The 19,162-nt window shown below is 37.1% G+C and overlaps 2 protein-coding genes across 6 annotated transcripts in view; one reads left to right on the forward strand and one right to left on the reverse strand.

Annotated features, from left to right (window-relative positions):
- The first annotated feature begins 1,210 nt into the window (after window positions 1-1,210).
- LOC311294645 (keratin, type I cytoskeletal 19-like) lies at window positions 1,211-5,408 on the forward strand. The gene is made up of 8 exons (XM_084415619.1): window positions 1,211-1,650; window positions 2,028-2,110; window positions 2,497-2,653; window positions 3,460-3,624; window positions 3,713-3,838; window positions 4,679-4,899; window positions 4,993-5,042; window positions 5,182-5,408. The coding sequence occupies exons 1-8, from the start codon at window positions 1,249-1,251 to the stop codon at window positions 5,283-5,285; spliced, it is 1,308 nt and encodes a 435-aa protein (XP_084271745.1). The 5' UTR covers window positions 1,211-1,248; the 3' UTR covers window positions 5,286-5,408.
- A 286-nt stretch (window positions 5,409-5,694) lies between these two features.
- ptpn4b (protein tyrosine phosphatase non-receptor type 4b) overlaps window positions 5,695-19,162 on the reverse strand; it is a 37,265-nt gene continuing 23,797 nt past the window's right edge. For 3 of the 5 annotated variants that reach the window (XM_084415615.1, XM_084415612.1, XM_084415613.1), the window contains exons 14-27: window positions 19,004-19,138; window positions 18,757-18,915; window positions 13,426-13,585; window positions 13,253-13,333; window positions 12,318-12,374; window positions 11,903-12,059; window positions 11,643-11,815; window positions 11,126-11,216; window positions 10,978-11,039; window positions 10,735-10,881; window positions 9,668-9,796; window positions 9,439-9,587; window positions 9,212-9,347; window positions 5,695-7,709 (exon numbers count right to left, since the gene is read on the reverse strand). In XM_084415615.1, the coding sequence (XP_084271741.1) occupies window positions 7,611-7,709; window positions 9,212-9,347; window positions 9,439-9,587; window positions 9,668-9,796; window positions 10,735-10,881; window positions 10,978-11,039; window positions 11,126-11,216; window positions 11,643-11,815; window positions 11,903-12,059; window positions 12,318-12,374; window positions 13,253-13,333; window positions 13,426-13,585; window positions 18,757-18,915; window positions 19,004-19,138 (1,735 nt within the window). In that variant the 3' untranslated portion in view covers window positions 5,695-7,610. The remainder of the gene's footprint in view (window positions 7,710-9,211; window positions 9,348-9,438; window positions 9,588-9,667; window positions 9,797-10,734; window positions 10,882-10,977; window positions 11,040-11,125; window positions 11,217-11,642; window positions 11,816-11,902; window positions 12,060-12,317; window positions 12,375-13,252; window positions 13,334-13,425; window positions 13,586-18,756; window positions 18,916-19,003; window positions 19,139-19,162) is intronic. The other 2 variants (XM_084415616.1, XM_084415614.1) reach the window with 1 other exon arrangement.

The raw sequence follows: 19,162 nt of genomic DNA on the forward strand, positions 1-19,162 counted from the left end.
TGATTACATAATGTATGACACGTGTAATGCATTACTTTACTTGTTAGATCAAAAAGTAATCTGATTTCGTAATGCATGTTACTTATAATGCGTTTCTTTACTCATAACATCAAAAAGTAATCTGATTTCGTAATGCATGTTACTTGTAATGGGTTTCTTTACTCGTTACATCAAAAAGTAATCTGATTAGGTAATGCACATTACTTGTAGTTAATTACTTGTTAGATCAAAAAGTAATCTGATTAGGTAATGCATGTTACTTGTAATGCGTTTCTTTACTCGTTACATCAAAAAGTAATCTGATTAGGTAATGCACATTACTTGTAGTTAATTACTTGTTAGATCAAAAAGTAATCTGATTAGGCATGTTACTTGTAACACATTACTTTACTTGTAACATCAAAAAAGTAACCTGAATGCGTTATGCATGTTACTTGTAATGCATTACCCCCAACACTGATCATTTCAGATGAGATTGAAAAAAACGTATCGCTAGGCTTTCTCAGAGGGCTATGATAGAAATGTGCATGTCCATCTTGAACATAATCAGAATTATCAGCTAATAAGGGTAAATCTCCATACTCTGGTTCACTGGAGGGAGCATCTGAATGGTTTCCACAGTTGTACCTCGACAGACTGTAGAAAAGTCTGATGGAATCACGAATCACGATCATGTTCTGATATCAAAGATACGCGAAGTGCAACTTGTATGAAGTTGTATGAAGCCTTTGCAATATTTTGCTTTTATATATTTTGTATATATTTAATAGTTTTCACATGATTTGATATAATTGTATTGATTAGTTTGTTAAATTCACATACTTTATCTGTTTGATTATTGTCTTATATTTAATATAGTAGCCTATATCTTAAGTTTAAACCACTCAAGTGGACATCTGAAGATCTCTTTGAAAAATGTGTAAAAAAAATAAAATAAAAATCAATTCTTGATTTTCATGCCCTAAGAGCAATAAAAACACATAAGAAAAAAAAATCCTGAATGAGGTTATCATAATTCATGCATGAAAGGGTTAATGTAATATTAATAAAATCATGTCGACCAGGTTAAACGTGCACAGCCTGTACAGTGTACACACATGTTTAATTGTTTTCCGATAATCATTATCATAAGCTGATATAACCCCACCCCTTGGTCAAAATGTATAAAAGATCCACAGCTCTCCGAAACCATTAAGCAGCTGTCACAGAGGTGTCCAACAAAGCGCTGAGGCAACAGGAACGGAAACCATGGCTCAGTTTACGGAGTATATTTCCCGCGAGAAAATATTCACCTCACTCTCTCTCAGCGGTGGATACCCCAAGCGCATCGCCGTCGGTCGTGCGCCAAGTGTCTACGGAGGTGCGGGGGGCTCCAACGTGCGCGTCTCTTACGCACAGAGCAACAACAGCGGTTTCGACCTGGGCAGCGCGTTTGGCGGGGTTGACAATGGCCTCGGTACGGCTTTCAGCGAGAAGTTAACCATGCAGAACCTCAACGACCGTCTGGCCACTTACCTGGAGAAAGTGTGCTCCCTGGACAAAGCCAACACGCAGCTGGAGCGCCAGATCCGGGAGTGGTACGAGAAGAAAACCCCTATCTCCAGAGATTACAGCCACTATTACGCCACCATTGAAGATCTGCGCAAAAAAGTTAGTCATTTTACATTATAGAGTTATATATTTTAGTTTATCTAGTGTGGAATAAGTTATCAGAGTTCTTATCTAAAGGAAGATATCCGAATTAACTTTACGATTTACATATTTTAGAATTTATATGATTATATAATATATATAAATCACTATACCTAATAATCAATTCTTAAATGATCAGAGAAGATAAAAAGTAGTCTATTGATAAAAAGTAATATATTAATATAGTAACTGACATTCCAAAATATGTAATCTGACTGTATATACACACACATGTATGTATAAATAAATGTCTAAGATATTGTGCCAATGCAAAATGCTTGGTTTACCTTCATGAGCTGTATTTAAGTCTCAATTCTTCATCTGTTTGTCTTCAGATCTTTATCGCCAGACATGACAAAGCCAGAATCATGCTTCAGATCGACAATGCCACACTGACAGTCGAGGACTTCAGAGTCAAGTAAGTATATGCAAAAAACTTTACCTTCAAATTCCCTTCTTTAAAATCTCTTTTCATGAAGTTGGTATTGATTTTAATATCATATCCCATACTGGTTATTAAAACTTACTAGAATTTCCATGCTGAAAAAAAAATCTAATTAAACCAGCACACCAATCTAAGATAGCTTTTTTCCTCAGCAGGATTTCCCCTTTTTTATGGTAAATGGACTGCATTTATATAGCGCTTTCACAGACCTATGGCCACCGAAGCACTTTACATAGCCTCACATTCATCCATTCACACACCGACATTTTTTGTGAGTTTGTTAATGTCACAGCCAAAGTTTTAACACTTCAGTTCATCTAAATTCCCATCCTAACCATTGCTATTCTTGGCGGCTTCAGGTTCGAGAGTGAGTTGGCCATGCGCCGGTATGTGGAGGCCGACATCGCTAGCCTGAGGAAGTTTCTGGATAACCTCACCATAACTCGATCAGATCTCGAGATGCAGATCGAGGGTCTGAAAGAGGAGCTTGTTTACCTGAAGAAGAACCATTCAGAGGTGAGATCAAAAAACAATTTTGGCCCTCCAGGTAGGACAAACCTAGTGGAGCCAGGCAAGATTTTTACCCAATAATCCACCAGGCCAATAATCTTCTCTAATTTTATACATTGAATACATTTTAATCTTCCCTAATTTGATACATTAGGCTCTATTAGCAATGTTAGTCCTGTAATTACTATAACCTGAAGCCATGTATTTCTTTGTACTATGTTCAAAGCCTAAAGGTGTGGTCATATTTCTACCATTGTTTGGCGAAATCCAATAATTCTAGTAGAAATCTGCACAATTGAGAGTTTTGTATCATGTTGGCCACGTGAGTTCATCGCACTGACCAACAGAAAGCTGCTTGTTTTTAAAGTGAAAGAGTATATTGTGAGCAGCGATTCATTCAATCGCTATGCTTTAGACAACAGACCTTTTGTTGCCTACAAAATTATGCTAATTCTGTAGTCACTCAAGCTAATTTTCTGTGAAAATTTACCTTCAAAGACAGGTCCATGGTCCATCAATAACGTATAATGTAGAGATGGATGAAGTACAGCTCACACAGAAGTCCCTTTCAAACCAATGTGCATGACCCAAGTTGGAAACCAAGAGCAAACCTTTTTTTTTTCAACCTTTTGCACACATTCCTATTGGAATGACTGATTTCATTTTAATTCATAAAATTTAGCTGAGTGACCACACCTTAAAAGTTAAAATTACACACAAATCCATCGCCAACAATAGTGATTCCCGCTTTTCAATCCATTCTCTAAAAAATGCAATGTATTAAAAACGACATGTATATCATTGATCTGTAGGACGTCGCAGCTTTTCGTGCTCAAATGTCCTCCAGCAGCGTAAACGTGGAGGTTGACTCCGCACCTCAGCAAGACCTGGTCCGCATCATGGAGGAGATCCGTCATAAGTATGAAGGCATCATCAAGAAGAACCACAGAGAAATGGAGACCTGGTACAAGGGCAAAGTAAGTGCTCATTGTTATTAATCCAGTCTGCGATAGCCAACCCGTACACAGTCAGCTAGATGTTGACCTCAAACCTCTTTCCCCGCAGTTCGACGAACTGAACAAGACGGTCACCACCAGACAAGAAGAATTCTCAGTGTCCCGCAGTGAAGTCAACGAGATCAGGAGAACACTGCAGAACCAGGAGATCGAACTACAGTCGCAACATAGACAAGTAAAAGTCTCTCGTTGTCTTTCAAATGTGTACTATCTTTAATTAAACATTCAACCACTAGGGGGAGCTTTATTTGATCTAATATACATAGCAACACCCCTAATAACATAGACAGTATATAAACTGGACACAGCGACCCCATAGGTTTCAACGGAGGTTTCACTTCCTGATGGCTGAGCGAACTGCACAGACTCAAACTGAGCTTGAAGGCGTGGATGTGACTTGAGCAGCCTGTCTGACAGTTGTAAGTCTTCTAGGAGCTGTGCCAAGAGAAATCTGAATCATTCCCTTCCGAATCTTGCAGAGACGGAGAGCGTAAGTAGGAGCTGTCCATGAGCTAGGAGCAGGAGCAACTATGGGCTTCTCCCTCAACTTTATGCCCAGAGAGTTTTATGCCCTTTAATTTCCAGAGAGTCACATGGTTATGACGCAATCGTTAACCTGTCTTTACAAAAACTGCTTCTACGGGGCCATAACGTAAGATACAAGGTAATGGAGCCTTTTATACATAGTCGTGTTTCTTTAGAAATAAATAATGGAAAAATGGAGTTTTTAAACGCCTCAGATGTAAAGTTATTCGCTGTCAAAGTGAGGCCAAAATGAATGGGAGTCAATGGAATGCTAACAGCAGGTGATGGCTTGGCGGTGGTACGGTTTTCAAGCGTTGGATTAGACCCCCTGCCTAATTATCATCCTATGCTCAAATGTCTACTAGCTTTGAATAATAATATAAAAAAAGAAAACATTTCCTACTAGCTGCCTCTAGAGGGAGCAATTTGCACAATTTAATATGCATAGTCCCGCCCCCTAACCGTTCTTCTACGCTTTATGCCATTACAGAAAGCGGCTCTTGACGGCACACTGGGAGAGACAGAGTCACGCAACAGCCTCAAGCTCAACCAGTTGCAGGTTGTCATTAACGGTCTGGCGACAGAGCTTTCTCGGTTGCGAACTGACATTGAAAGACAGGGCACTGACTACAAACTGCTTCTGGACATCAAGATCAGACTAGAGCTGGAGATCGCCGAGTACAGGAGACTTCTGGAAGGACAGGACATTCAGTAAGACTGATAAAGATATTAACCATATTGTCTTTCTAAAGATCACTAGAGTTGTATGAAATTTAATAAAATTTAATCCTTTTTTTGTTACAGGAGACAGACAATCAAAGTTGTAGAGGTTGTAGCTCCTCCTCCCCCCAAACGTAAGTGTTTTTTGTTTTAAATTGAGAAAAAAAAAATCTTTTTAAAAAGCGATATACATTGCATATAATAAAGTATTATATTTTAAAATATTATTATATATTAAAGTAATCGTTTTTTTTCTTCATTTTTCTTCTCCAGATGAACCTGTGGTGACCAAGCGCATTCGTGCCATATATGAAGAGGTGGTTGATGGGAAGGTTGTTTCTCGCACAGAGGACGTTGACGAAGTCTTGAATAAGTAAAAACCACATCAACGAGATCCATAAAGTCAGCATGAATTAAATTCAATTCAATAAATTATCCCTGTTCAACACCTCATGTGAAATCCTAAGAAAAATGAAATAAAAAAGACAAGCTGCGAAATTAAATGTGTTTGTAATTTCATTCTTGGATGATTGGAAGGTCGATGTTTATCACAAACAACACTGAAAAAAGGAGTTTGAGCTGTATTATATTTGATTTGACGTGTCACAAGCGCCAAAAGACGAGTCAGCTTATTTAAGCACAATTTCAAAGTTTACGCCAGTAAGAAACAAAACATTCTGTACAAAAGACGTACTTGCTCTCTCACAGACATACAAACACAACTGTGTGTATATACAAACATGACATACAATTTCCTCTGTACTTTTAAAACAAAAATAACCACAGTTATCTTTTCAGAACACTTTTAATATATAACATTGTATTTACAAATATTTCACATATGACACTATGTAGTTAAGAGCCCCCCCACAGGTGTCCGTATTTGACAAAATGTTCAACATAAATAATTAAACAACATATTTTTCCCCATCACACAATAACAGTATAAATTCTACAGTAGCACAGCTGACTACCACAGTCAGTTGCAAAGTGCTGTCCTTTTTTCGTTCGTTTTTTCCTTAAATACAAAAATACCACCACTTCCGACGCAACGCCGGTAGTAAATTTCTAGCTGCTGCGCTATAACGACGTACACTGAAGCAAAATCAGCTCACATTCAAAACGGTGGGCGGGATTGGTCCTTGACGCCAAATCGTTTGCGCAATGGCACCGCAAAACATCGTACGGGGGGGAAATGTTCGCAAACAATTAAGATGGTGTCGCATTAAAAACGTTTTGCTCTTCAGAATGAGAACTTCATGTTTTGCAAACTAAAATCTCATGTTAAATTCATTGATCATTAAGCATTTGTAAAATGTTGCACTTATGGTGAATAAAACGCTAAAGTGGCCAATGTGTTCTGTAAATGCCATCATCTCTACAGCCATAGCAAGTACTAAATTAACTATGACCACCTTACGAGTATATTGCATGTAATAGCTAACGGATAACTAGTTAGAGAAGAGGAGATATGGATAAGCATAAATAATGATTAGCAGAATTTGAACCTGTATCTTCAGAAAGGGGAGCAGATATTACTACTCAACAAAGAACACAATTATTCATACAGGGCGAACAATTTCAATCTGAAGGTACTCGGCTTCTTACAGTTGAAGTTCAAATTTTGATTGTAAACATGGAAGAAAATTGGTATTCGAGACTATGTGACGATCTTTATGCTGACCTAAATCGTACGTTAAACGATTAATCTGCGTACATACTTATCAACTGAGTATCCAGTTTCCGCCACGAAGCTAATGTGAAATTCACAGCTTTAATTTCTAAATAAAACGCTTCAAAGATCCGGCAAACGTGGATCTGAGAGCAGAACAGCTGCCTGATGCATATTTAACGATACAAACGTCAGGCGTTTTACGCACTATACGTAGCCTTGCAATAAATAGCGATTAGCCAAAGCGACGCACCAATTGGTTTTAGAGGCAAACAGCTGTGAAATTTGGCAGCAAGACACATCTTCACCATGGCTCATTTTCAACGCAGCTGGTGCCTGATAATTTCACTAAATTTAGAGAGAACCGTAATGATACCATGGAAACTGTATCAAGTATCGAAAGTACTTTACGCAAGTCTAAAGTACCTTGCGAATGACCTCAAAATCTTCAGGGTAAAAACGAATGAAAGTGTATCAATAAAAGCTTGGACTGCTTTTGTTTGACGATTAAAAATAAAAAAAATTGACGTTAACGATTTAAACTTGTTTTAAACGTTAAAACAAAACAGTCACGGTCAAGAAAAAAAAGAGATAATGGGGCGAGCACCTGTTGCTTTTAAGTCAACTGTTAAAAAAAACAACTCAAAACCAAATAAATAACCAGTAAAATGTTAAATGCTGTCGTTAGTTGCAAGAGTTAATTCTGACACGGACTGTGGTTCATTTCAGCTTTTGGCACGAAAGCAAAAGCTAGTTTCTTTCTCCGACCCAAATAATTAACGTTATTAACAGTACCTATAAATCAATAACCTGATACTGCGTGTTTTTTTTTTCTTTCGTAAAAATGAAAAATCCCCTCAAGTCATTGTTTGTCGCTGTAAAGTGCAATAGTGCTTTTTCGTCTGTATTCTAGCTTGCAGGCAGTCATGTCCACTGCCTTCCAGCAGGGGGCGACAGCGAGCTGAGCGCAGATCTCACAGGCAGTAGTTGTAAATCACAGAAGAAGCTCAGAAACGCTGAAGAGTGGTGTTCATTCTTCCTTTTCGACCGGAGGCTCAGTCTCGCACGGTTTTACAATCTCCTCTTCGTAAACTTTCAAAATCGCTTCGCAGACGAAACGGTACTGGCTCTGCAAACAAACAAAAAGCAAATGAAGTGACTCAGCTGCATGATAAAAATAACTATGCATACCAGATCATTCAACGTAATTTTTGAGAGACTGTATCAAGATTTGTAGCATCGAATCTTCGATATTTATAAACTTGGACTGAGATATTTCATAGCAAGTCAACTATGTAGCTCATGTTAGAACCTTTTATTTTGGATAAAAACATCTGACAAATGCATAACTGCAAATCTGTCCTAAACGTTAATTGTCAATTAAACAGTCTCCTCCTATCTAAAGGGGCTTTCGCACCGAGTAGTTATAGAAACTTAGTTATAGGAATTAGCCACCAGGGTGATTACCCGAGAACTAAATGATCCTCTAGGGCCATTTTCCCGATTGCATTCGCACCGCTAGTAGGAACTCTGAAGTGACGTAAGCCTTATTTTGACGGCGCTGAGAAAGCCAGAGCCTGACTCAGTCTTCATTAGTTTACGGTCTGTTATTAGATAGAACTGTTATACAAAGAAAAAAGTATTAGCGTTTGCCGTGTGGTGGATGCCCAATGTCGCTATCTGAGCAGAAATACATAATCGCATTGGATTTTCTCCTTAGCTTGAAGGTTGAGAGGTCCATCTATCACTGTTTTCCATGTTCGTGGAGTAAATGAATAGGCTATAATCTGTAGACCCTAGACCCTACTCTGAAGCTAATTTAGTTCCCCATAAAGACGTTCCTATAACTAAAATCCTTGCCAGTTCCTGTGGTGCGAACACGCCAAAAAGTGGGTTCTAGAACCATGAAAAGGTTCCTCCGGTGCGAAAGCCCCTTAAAGGGATACTCCACTTTTTTTGGAAATAGGCTCATTTTACAACTCCCCCAGAGATAAACAGTTGAGTTTTACCGTTTTCGAATCCATTCAGCCGAACTCCGGGTCTGGCGGTACCACTTTTAGCATAGCTTAGCATAGATCATTGAATCGGACAGGACCATTAGCATCTCTCTCAAAAAAAATGACCAAAGAGTTTCGATATTTTTCCTATTTAAAACTTGACTCTTCTGTTGTTACATCGTGTACTAAGACAGACGGAAAATGAAAAGTTGCGATTTTCTAGGCTGATATGGCTAGGAACTATACTCTCATTCCTGCGTAATAATTAAGAAACTTTGCTGCCGTACCATGAGTGCAGCAGGCGTAATGATATGACGCAGCGCCTGAAAATAGGTCTAATAGGTTAGACAAACTTAGTCCCGGTCACGTTGGAAGTTACCGAGCTGAGGACTATTTTCAGGCGCTGCGTCATATCATTACGGTCATTTTTTTGAGAGAGATGCTAATGGTCCTGTCCGATTCAATGATCTATGCTAAGCTATGCTAAAAGTGGTACCGCCAGACTTGAAGATCGGCTGAATGGATTCGAAAACGGTAAAACTCAACTGTTTAACTCTGGGGGAGTTGTAAAATTAGCCTATTTCCAAAAAAAGTGGAGTATCCCTTTAAGTGCGCTGTTCTTCTGCATACTCACAGGAGTCTGGATCATCATGGCACGCTGGTCTCTCATGGTTCTCACGAGGTCTAAGGGATACACCGACTGACCATTCTCTATCAAACACATCGCTGTCTCCATGGTGATAAGCACCCCGGTGCGACCAATCCCGGCGCTGAAAGAGAAAGGGGTGGAGTCAATAAACAAATCATGGTGTTTTTTGTTTACTCGTAAGAGATTATGTCAGGACATTTTCCAGGCCTGACCTGCAATGAACCACAACAGGATCTGGAGTGTCGGCTCTTTTGCTGCGTACTTGACTGACAAAGTTCAGGAAGTCCGACGAATCATCTGGCACGCCGTGATCGGGCCACGCCAAGTACTGCATCTGACAAATCTGCCTTTCTTCTTTACTCTGTTCAAACATCCAAACAGACATTAGCACATACATTTATTTACATTGATACATAAGGAACATTTGAACAGATGCGTCACCTCCAGGTGTGTAAGAGTCAGATCTCTGAGCATGTACGCAGAGTTCCCTTCCTCCGACACGCATGTAACCTGGAAACCTCCATAGTCGCCACTTGCGGAAACATTTGGCCAGTATTGATGACATTTCACCTAGAAGGGAAAATGTCCAATATACCATATAAGGCAAGATCATCAATAGAAATCAGAACATTTTTCTGCCACACATTTTGATAAGATTAAGACAGATAAGGAACTCCCGCACACTATCATTACTTGCAATTAAAATGAATTTTAGTAACAACGTTTCGGTCACACGACCTTCATCAGGAAGATTGGCATGGTTTTATTTCAGTTAGCCTAATAGCTGGTTTGATTTGCATTGAGAGATGATCTTATGGAAAGTACCCCATCCCAATCTCTAGGTATGGTGAAGGCTATGTGATGATGTGCGGCTATTTTAATTCCAGAGGCCAAGGGAACTTTATCAGGATGCATATCCTGGATCCATGAAATAACCGGCCTTTAAAAATAAAAATCTGCCTGCCTCTATGGGAATTTAACATAGGGGTGTCCTGACTTATGCACCCTGTATTTTAAGGAAGAACATTTATTTATTTACGATACATTATTCATTCACAAAGAAAATTGGTGTCCTTAAAGGTTGGATTTTTCCTCATTTTTTAAATTAAGGCATTAAGTTCAATTTCCAAAAGATGATTTTTTTATTCCTCTTTTTAGGCAACTTTAGCATGGGTGTCCTAACTTATTCACACCACTGTATATATTGAAAGTAAGTTTGATAAGGTAACTTGACTGAATAAGAGCAAAGGTCATGAACAGGCCCCCATTGTATGAGTGGCCCAGGCTGGTTACTCCTCTTTGACTCCATGTGGAAAAATGTTAAGTTTTATTATAGATTAAAAACATTGGATTATACCATATTGGTGTGTTGGCTGATGGTTTCAAATTGCATTGTCTTAAAATATAATTAGTTAAATAATAACTCATTAACATAAATATAATTTTTTACCACCTTTATGTGTGTGAATACCATTTAAAACATACATTTAAAAAAAAAATATTCATACCCTGCCACGTTCAACTTGTGTCGTCAGCATGACCACAAGGGCGGCGCTCTGTTCCCACACCATCTGCCAAAAGTCAGAGCATGTACCAGGAAGTGGCCCTTGGCAGGCAATATACCGCTTTACTTCACCTTTACTCGGGACTTCCATCTGAAAACACACAAATATATACAGATTATCACTCTCTAAGAACAAAACATTACCAAAATAACTTCAAAATAAAAATGATCTGAGAAGAATGCTCACATTGATGAAATTTGCATTGATATAATCATCCGTCCCCTTTAATACAACTCGAGTGGTGTCGTCTGTGTCACAAAATAAACTGTTATGAACATCCAGCTAATCATGAAAACATTTCTGAGTCCAACACAAACACAAGCTGTGCACTCACATGGAGAAATGTCCCGATAGCGATTTTTGGAGACGTTTTGTGGCAATCTGGCGCATGACATGGACATCCCAGGACGTTTCCTGTACAGTTGCTATAGGAGTAAAACACATTTGCAATCAACCAAATGTTTCTGGATTGAAAAAAAAAAAAGACAATTTCCACCTATATTAAGACACTTATGATGAGGAAAATAAAAATTTAGCTTGGTCTTGTTTACTGTATGTTATTGTGCAACATTAACATGTTTCACTCATTAAAAAACAAGCTAAATTAAGCTTTTGGTTTGTACAAGTTCATGATATAAAAACAGTACGCTCAGCAAACAGGAAATAATCGAGACAGTCGGAAAAGAACAACAGGAAATTATGTGACTAGAATATGATTCAGCCGACAGCCCAGTGCAGCAGTATGCACTAACCCTAACCCATATATATATATATATATACACACACACACACGTATAAATAAATAAATAAATAAATATAAAAAATTGAAAAGTGTGTGTCAGCTGACTTACATCAAACTGCGCAAGCACGATACCGCTGGAAAGACCGTCTTTCAGCAGCTGTATTGAGGACCTCAAACTATCAGCCTCGGAGTGGCACTGCTCTAAACCGGACGTCTCGGGAATGTACTGGAAATCTGGCTCCAGATCCAACTTCTCCTGCTCCTCGTCCACATCATAGATGGCTAAAGGAAAAGGAAAGGAGAGAAAGTGAGATTATAATTCTAACTATTAAAATTCAAAATTTGGAGCTCTATCCAGGCGGATCGTACCATTGGGTCTGACAAGCAGGATGAGCTCTCCTGATTGGTCCTCACAGCTGGCCTTAATTAGCATAACCACGTCATCGTGAGTGTGCTCTGAGATATCGCGTCCGTTAATCAGCACGACCTGGTCGCCCTCGTTGAGGCGCGGCATACACATATCAGCCTGAGAGAGGTCAAAGGTCACAGATGATGGGTTAGGGTGAGAAAAGTCACCAGTGACAAGTCAAGAAATCAACATACGTTCAACATTGAATCAATGCTTTTCAAATAACAAATTGAATTCAAAATCGTTTAAACTTTAATATTCCTGTCTGAATGGATGCAGTCAAGAATCATTCATCATCAGGCTGAGGTGTGCGACACATATATCACCTGACATTAAAAGAAAACAATCTGATCTGAGTGTGACGCATAAACTTACCGGAGTTCCAGGAGCCACACGGGACACTATGATGGGCATCCTCTGGTCAGCGCCACCCTGTGGATGAAGAGGAGAATTATTTAACTATATATATAAAAAATTGAAAATATAAAAAATAAATAAATGAATGAATATATAAAAACACATACATAAATATTATTTTTATACACATAATATATATATATATATATATATATATATATATTTTTTTTTTTACTTTTTTTAAAATACATATATATTTTATAAATATAAATTTTTAATGTTTTTTTAAAGAATATTATTTAAAACAGTATTTACAATTTTAATATATTTTTATAAATACACTTAAAAAAATACAACTGTTATTTAAAAATACATACTTTTATAAATATAACATTTTAAAATAAATGTTGAATTATTTACAGTACTAGTATTTTAATATCTATCTATCTATCTATCACACATTTATATGCACACATACATCACACATGATTGCTTTAGTAATGAATACACAAAGGTTACTATATATATATATATATATATATATATATATATATATATATATATATATATATATATATATATATATATATATATATATATATATATATATATATTCAATGATAAAAATAATGCACTATTAAGAATTACTTTCAGTTATTTAATTTTATACTCTATTTATTGTATAATGATAATAGTCTTTCTCAAGCCAACATTATTATTATTATAGTTATAATTAATTTTTTATAAATGATCATAATGTGAAGCAAGACTGACAGCATGTTATCTCATCTGCTATTCATCTAAACATCTATCTGTCAGATAGATAAACAACATCCAAAATATGCTTTTATAATATACATACATTCAGAATTTGCATTTAAAAATTACGACATTTGATTTTAGCTTATAAACAGTGTAATCATAAAGCTGAACGATAAAAAAAAAAAACGCACCTTAACGTTAAATCCAAATCGTCCGTTTTCATCCGGCCTCATTTTAATCAGAACAAGATTGTCATGAGGCACGGCTCCGTTCTGTGGAAACAAAGAGACATATATGAATCAAACAAACCGATACGAACAAACGCATGTAGCGTGAGTGTGTGTGTTAAGACAGTTTTCCCCACCATGCTCTTTCCCGACGACGCAGGTACATTGTATAATTCGCTGAGGTGGTCGTCCAACTCGTGCTGAGACTGTGATCTGCCGTTGTGGGTCAGAGGGTCTTTTCTGGACTGTTTTGGGGGCAGAGCGGGCGGCTGCTCATCGGTCGTGACATCGGGAGACCTGAAAAAACAATAATGCAAAGGTGAATGACTGAATACATCACTGCATTTGTGTGGTCAGGGCTGGTAACACCAAAGAAATGCATGAATCAAACATTTGACAATATCAAAGTAATCATGTAAGAGTCCATGATTTGTGTGAAAGAGTGTTTGTGTAAGTGTATAGCGCCATCTATTGCATTTTTAGAGAAATACACAACACATCCCTTTCTTATGCCACATTAGTGCCATTTAAAGTCACCAAAATTGACAATTCTTGTTGTTTTTTTATGGAATACTGCAGTATTTATTGTAAATAATTTATTGGCGAACATCATTATTGTTTTAAATTAATTTGCTCTCATAATCTTTAATCAAAATGAATTCCCCTCCCTCTTGCAGCATTTTTTTTCCTCTTCTCTGATCATGAGTTCACTGGCATGAGGGCGGGACAAACCTGTCACTCACATGAGATCGACCAATAGCAAACCACAACCAACCAAGCAATTCCATTCGGACAATATTAAGCCCCGTCCAACATTTTTCCTTGTTCTAGAAGCGGTTTCACTTGTATATTTCATGCTACTTTAATGTAGAGAGACTGTGGAATCCACAGATGAATAATTAAACAACATTTACAATTTGAATGTACCCATGTTCAAATCTGGTCGATACAGAGAAGCAAATAAATGTGGATACATATCATTTTTGATCTCAAATAAACTAAAATCTATAGATTTGATCAATGTTTTGGTACTTTAAGTGAATGCAGGCATCAAAACATTATTAATATTAATAACTACTCAATTTGACATTAATAAGTGATGAGAAAGTTGAATAGTTTTTCAATCCTTTACTATAAGAAACAATTCTTCAAAAAACAGTGCTCCTAAATCTATCCTTTAAATTTAGCACTAGACAAGAAGAAACAAATATCCAAAAATGAATATCCAATATAGGCTGATAAATATCCGATACAGTTTGAAACTTTTTTTATACTTTATTATAGCAAAAGTAGAGATGTGACAACCGTTGATCTTTGACTTCTTACACATATTTTCACTTATGAGCCGTTCATACATTTTTCAGTAGTGCAAGATTACCAATTTCTAGCAGATTGAATATTTAGAGCCAATCGTAAACTAGACACAACTTTAATTCACTCCTCTCTCCAAGTCTAAAATTTGACATTTTCCCAATCTCAGTTTTTTCCATGACCGTCCGTGGGAACCTTGCCTGTAAACAGGGATAAACTGAACTGTAAACCATCCAAGGATCATGGGTAAGATGATCTGATTCCTTCATAATCATTTGCAGACTTTTCATAAAATGCCGTAGCCTAGGCAACAACGATGATTTATGTTCTGTAAGTAGGAAGCAGGAGGCATGAGCAGCGCTGTATATCTGCTGGGTGTTTAGTGAAGATTTCCAACAATTCATCAAAGCTCGCAGTATTTGCATACCAGGCGGAGAGTATTAAGACCCGGGACTGTTGCCTCCGAGAGAAGCCATGTCTGTGTGTGTGTGTGTGTGTGTGTGTGTGTGTCTCATTATGAATGCTCAGATTTCAAGCATGAAAGCCCCTCTGCTCTGCAGTCTACAGACAGCGCTCAGCGCCCCGGCCTCCAGGACATTTACATAATAAAAACAAACGAGGCGAAAAAAAAAAAAAGAAAAAAAATATATATATCGCCGTTAAAACGAAGACCAGGATTGTTTCAATTGACAGGCTGAAGGGAGAGACATCCGATTCGCCTTTTGTGTCGTTTAAATGTGGGTTGTGACAGTTGAATGTGTCGAGTCGAAAACGCAACGTGACACTAAATGGACGAAATTAATAAAGGGTTGGCGCTAGATAGCGTATAGATTTAGGTCAAGTTTCCTGATCCACTTAACATACAAACTTCGACTTTGTATTGAAGAAAATGTCAACTTTTCAAATGACTTACTAATTGATTAAATTGATAAACTAAAAATAAAAAGCTATTAGTTGGGTCTCATATTGAAACTATTTGATTTTTCGAGCAAACAACGAGCCCTACAGAACAAAAGTAAAACGAATTGCGTAAATGCGATAGTTTGCGCAAAAATGGTTTTACGAATAATTAACTACACTAGAAGGCTGCAATAACTAGGCGATAAACTAAATGAGAAATAATAATTAAAATTGCCGAGAAATGTCACTAGCGATTAACTAACATTTTATGCGTAAAACACAAACTTGCGCATTCAAATTGAATGAAATAGTTAGCGCAAACATGTTTTTACTTTGAGTAAAAAAATAAAATAAAAAGATTAACAAAACATTTGGGCTGCAAATACTAAAATCAATTTAAAAAATTGCGATAAATGTAGCGAAAAGCAAGTCATTTCTTTCAGCCAAAAAATAAAAAAAATTAAATGAGGGCAGCAAAAACTAAGCAATAAAAATCCATAAAAACTGTTAAAAAAAATAATAATGTCAATATCACAATATGTTTTTTTACTCAGTTTGTAAAACCTTGTAACATTTATATTTTAACCTTTTTTTTCTGCATAAAATAAACAGTTTTGTTTTACAAGTTTGCACATTGTACAAGAACATCATGCTAGAAATCAAATTTGCCAATTTATCCAATTAATCATTTCATCAAACAAATAAATTAATTAATAAATACTTTTTTTAAATGGTTGTTAGTAGCACTAACTTTTAAAAACTCTCAAACTCTAAGAAGTTTCAGCCTTTAAAAAAAATATCTAACAGAAACAATCTTATTTGCCTACTGAATTTTGATTAGTCCTTACTTTCTTCCATTTATTTGCATACTGGATTTTGATTGGTCCTTACTTCCATTTATTTGCATACTGAACGTTGATCAGGCTATTCAATTTTGAATTGAACTCTTGATTAGTCTCGATCACAATTCACCTAGCAAGTACAGGAATTTGTTCTTTCAGGTCAAAAAAGAGATAACAAGTGCGACTCATCTTTATATAGAACATGAAAACTCACACAATGAGTCAAAGGTGTACTGGACAACCTTGATTCGGAAATTCTGACATTGCGAAACGAGATTGGTGGCACGATCTGAGAAAGGAAATGTGTTAAGCGTGGTCACAGCTCATTCCAATGGAAAATAATGTTGGGTTCACCAGTGTGAACTCAATCGGTCCTGCCATGGTAACACTCTGAACTGTGCCCACCACAAAGCTCACAGCAATTTCCACTAGCTCGAAAACAGTGTTTAACCAACAACGTGTCATTTCGTCAGAGATATGTGGTCACACGATATTAAACCTCAGGTTGCCAGTGAGAGTGTGCGTCTACAGTGCAGTGCTAAAATAAGAACAACATTTCACAGCGGAAACTCTGATGACTCAAAGTGTGTCAGTCCAGCCCATGTGTGCTGAGAACGCATCATTAAGCAGTTCAAAATCTAGAATTGTGTAATCTCTGAATACAAATATCACAATTGTCCGACTGCACACAATACAACTAAAGGGGTAATTAATAAGTGACCTGTTAGAACTTACAGGACACGCACAAGCAAACAAATTCAATGTGGTTGTCAAACAAAGTTTTAGCATCGTAACATTTTGCATACGAGCTGTACTGGGGGAAACATTCAAGTGGCTTATCTTCACAATAGCCTGAAACACACTGCCAAATGCCACGACAAAAAAAAACCCTCAATATGTCAAGTTGATAAAAATCATTATGGTTGAAAAAATAATTTAAGACAATTGAGTCATTTAAGAGGATGAAAGTTTGTGATAAACAGATGGATGTCTTATCGATTAAAAAATTAACTAATCAATCACATTTTTATTAATCGCACCTAACATTAGAGATTTTAACTCTTTCCCTGCCATTGACAAGTTAACTCGTCATTTATGAGAAAACGCTTCCCTTCCAATTATGAGTTATTTCCGTGTTATCACTGTTATAAGGTAGGGGGAACTATTACACATCTCCTGAACGAGTACAGAATCTCCAGACCAAAACCCAGGCAAAGAAGAAGCAGAAACCAGCGATCTCATACGTAAGCAGATGCATATGTAAAATCATCAACAATAAAACAACATATAAATTAAAATGGTCTAACGTTAGTAGAATTAAACAGATTTTTTTTTGTTTAAAAGCAGAGGCTCTTATTTCTTTTGATATATATATTGCATGTTCAGATATTCATACAACAAAAAATTCTGGGGGCCATGAAAATGACCAAAAACGCTGCTGTAGGCTGGCAACTTTTAAAATATATTTTTAAATTGTAATAATTTCACACTTAATCTCCAAATTAGGGCTGCACGATTAATCGAAATGAAACCGCACGCCATTTGGCAAAGGCTGCGATTATTTTATGCGCAGCTTGTCAGTGAAGCACAGCTCTGTGATCAGTAGTAAATGGTACTCCATCTGAACGCCAGAGGGCGCTCTCGCGCAGAAATTCGTGCTGAAGTATGATAACGCAAGTCGTTCCAGGAAATCCCAATGGTCATCATACTATCACTGTAGCTGAATAAACAGAAGATTGAAATTCTTTGATTGATATATTAAATGTTGTCTTTTGTTGGAAAGATGTTTGACGCGTGTTGCTTTTTCAAATGCACGTTATAAGCGACTTACTACTGATCACAGAGCCGTGCTTCACTGACAAGCTGCGCATAAAAACATAAAATCGCAGCCTTTGAGATTTCATAATCGCAATAATACAAATCGGTTAAGCGCGATTTCCATGTTAATTACGATTAATCGTGCAGCCCTAATGTAGGCTATGTCTTATTTCAGCATTACGTGTAAACTATAAATCTGCGTATTAAATTGAATGAGTAGACATGTTTTTCTGAATGATTTACAAAATGTTAGGCCCCAAAAAATAGCGAAAACCATCAAAAATGAACGAAAATAGACTGTTTTACGCTAAAACGTTTTTTTTTTTTTTTACAAATTGTATAATGTACATTACATTTTCTATTACCAGTTTTGCACATTGTACAAGAAGAATATGCTGTTAAAAAATACTGTAGATAAAATTTGCCATTTATATTAAATCAGTAATTTAAACAAATAAAGAAATGAATCCACTCTAAAGTTGTTAGTAGAACAAACTTTTAAAAGTTACAAATTTTACTGTAAGATGAAGATTTAATTTATATTGTTTTATGACTTGGATGCTCTGGCGTGCTTAAGACAAAAAGTTCAAAACTCACGGTGTCGAGTCCAGGCTGATGCTGTTGGCCTGCGTGGAGGATGCAGACTTGTGATTGGTGAACGTCTGGCATGGCGAGTCATCGATCACGTGATCGACTAGGTGACCGATGGAGGACGGCCTGACCCGCGCGCCCTCTGTGGTAAACACAGAGTTACTGCTGAGGAAAGAAACAAATTAAAAACTTAAACTGTGTAAGTGAATGAACCTGCATATGTAGGGAAGTTCGTTCTTGTGGGTTCACTCACTGATCGGGCGAGTCTGGCGGAGAACGGTTCGGCAGACTCTGAGTCTCGAGTCGGTCGTCCGAGAGGGAATTCCTGCTGACGGTCTCCCAGTCCAAACCGCTCATCAGTCTCCTGACCAGAGGCTTGCTTGGTGACCTGGAAATGCATTATAAATGATCT

This window comes from Rutilus rutilus, assembly GCF_951802725.1.
Source record: "Rutilus rutilus genome assembly, chromosome: 8".
NCBI lineage: Eukaryota > Metazoa > Chordata > Actinopteri > Cypriniformes > Leuciscidae > Rutilus > Rutilus rutilus.

What these genes read in the sequence shown, in the direction of transcription:
- LOC311294645 (XM_084415619.1), top strand. Translation starts at nt 1,249, where the DNA reads ATGGCTCAGTTTACGGAGTATATTTCCCGCGAGAAAATATTCACCTCA. An exon ending in GTCGAGGACTTCAGAGTCAA is followed by an intron (nt 2,111 to 2,496) that starts GTAAGTATATGC and finishes TGGCGGCTTCAG; the next exon opens with GTTCGAGAGTGAGTTGGCCA. An exon ending in TACAGTCGCAACATAGACAA is followed by an intron (nt 3,839 to 4,678) that starts GTAAAAGTCTCT and finishes ATGCCATTACAG; the next exon opens with AAAGCGGCTCTTGACGGCAC.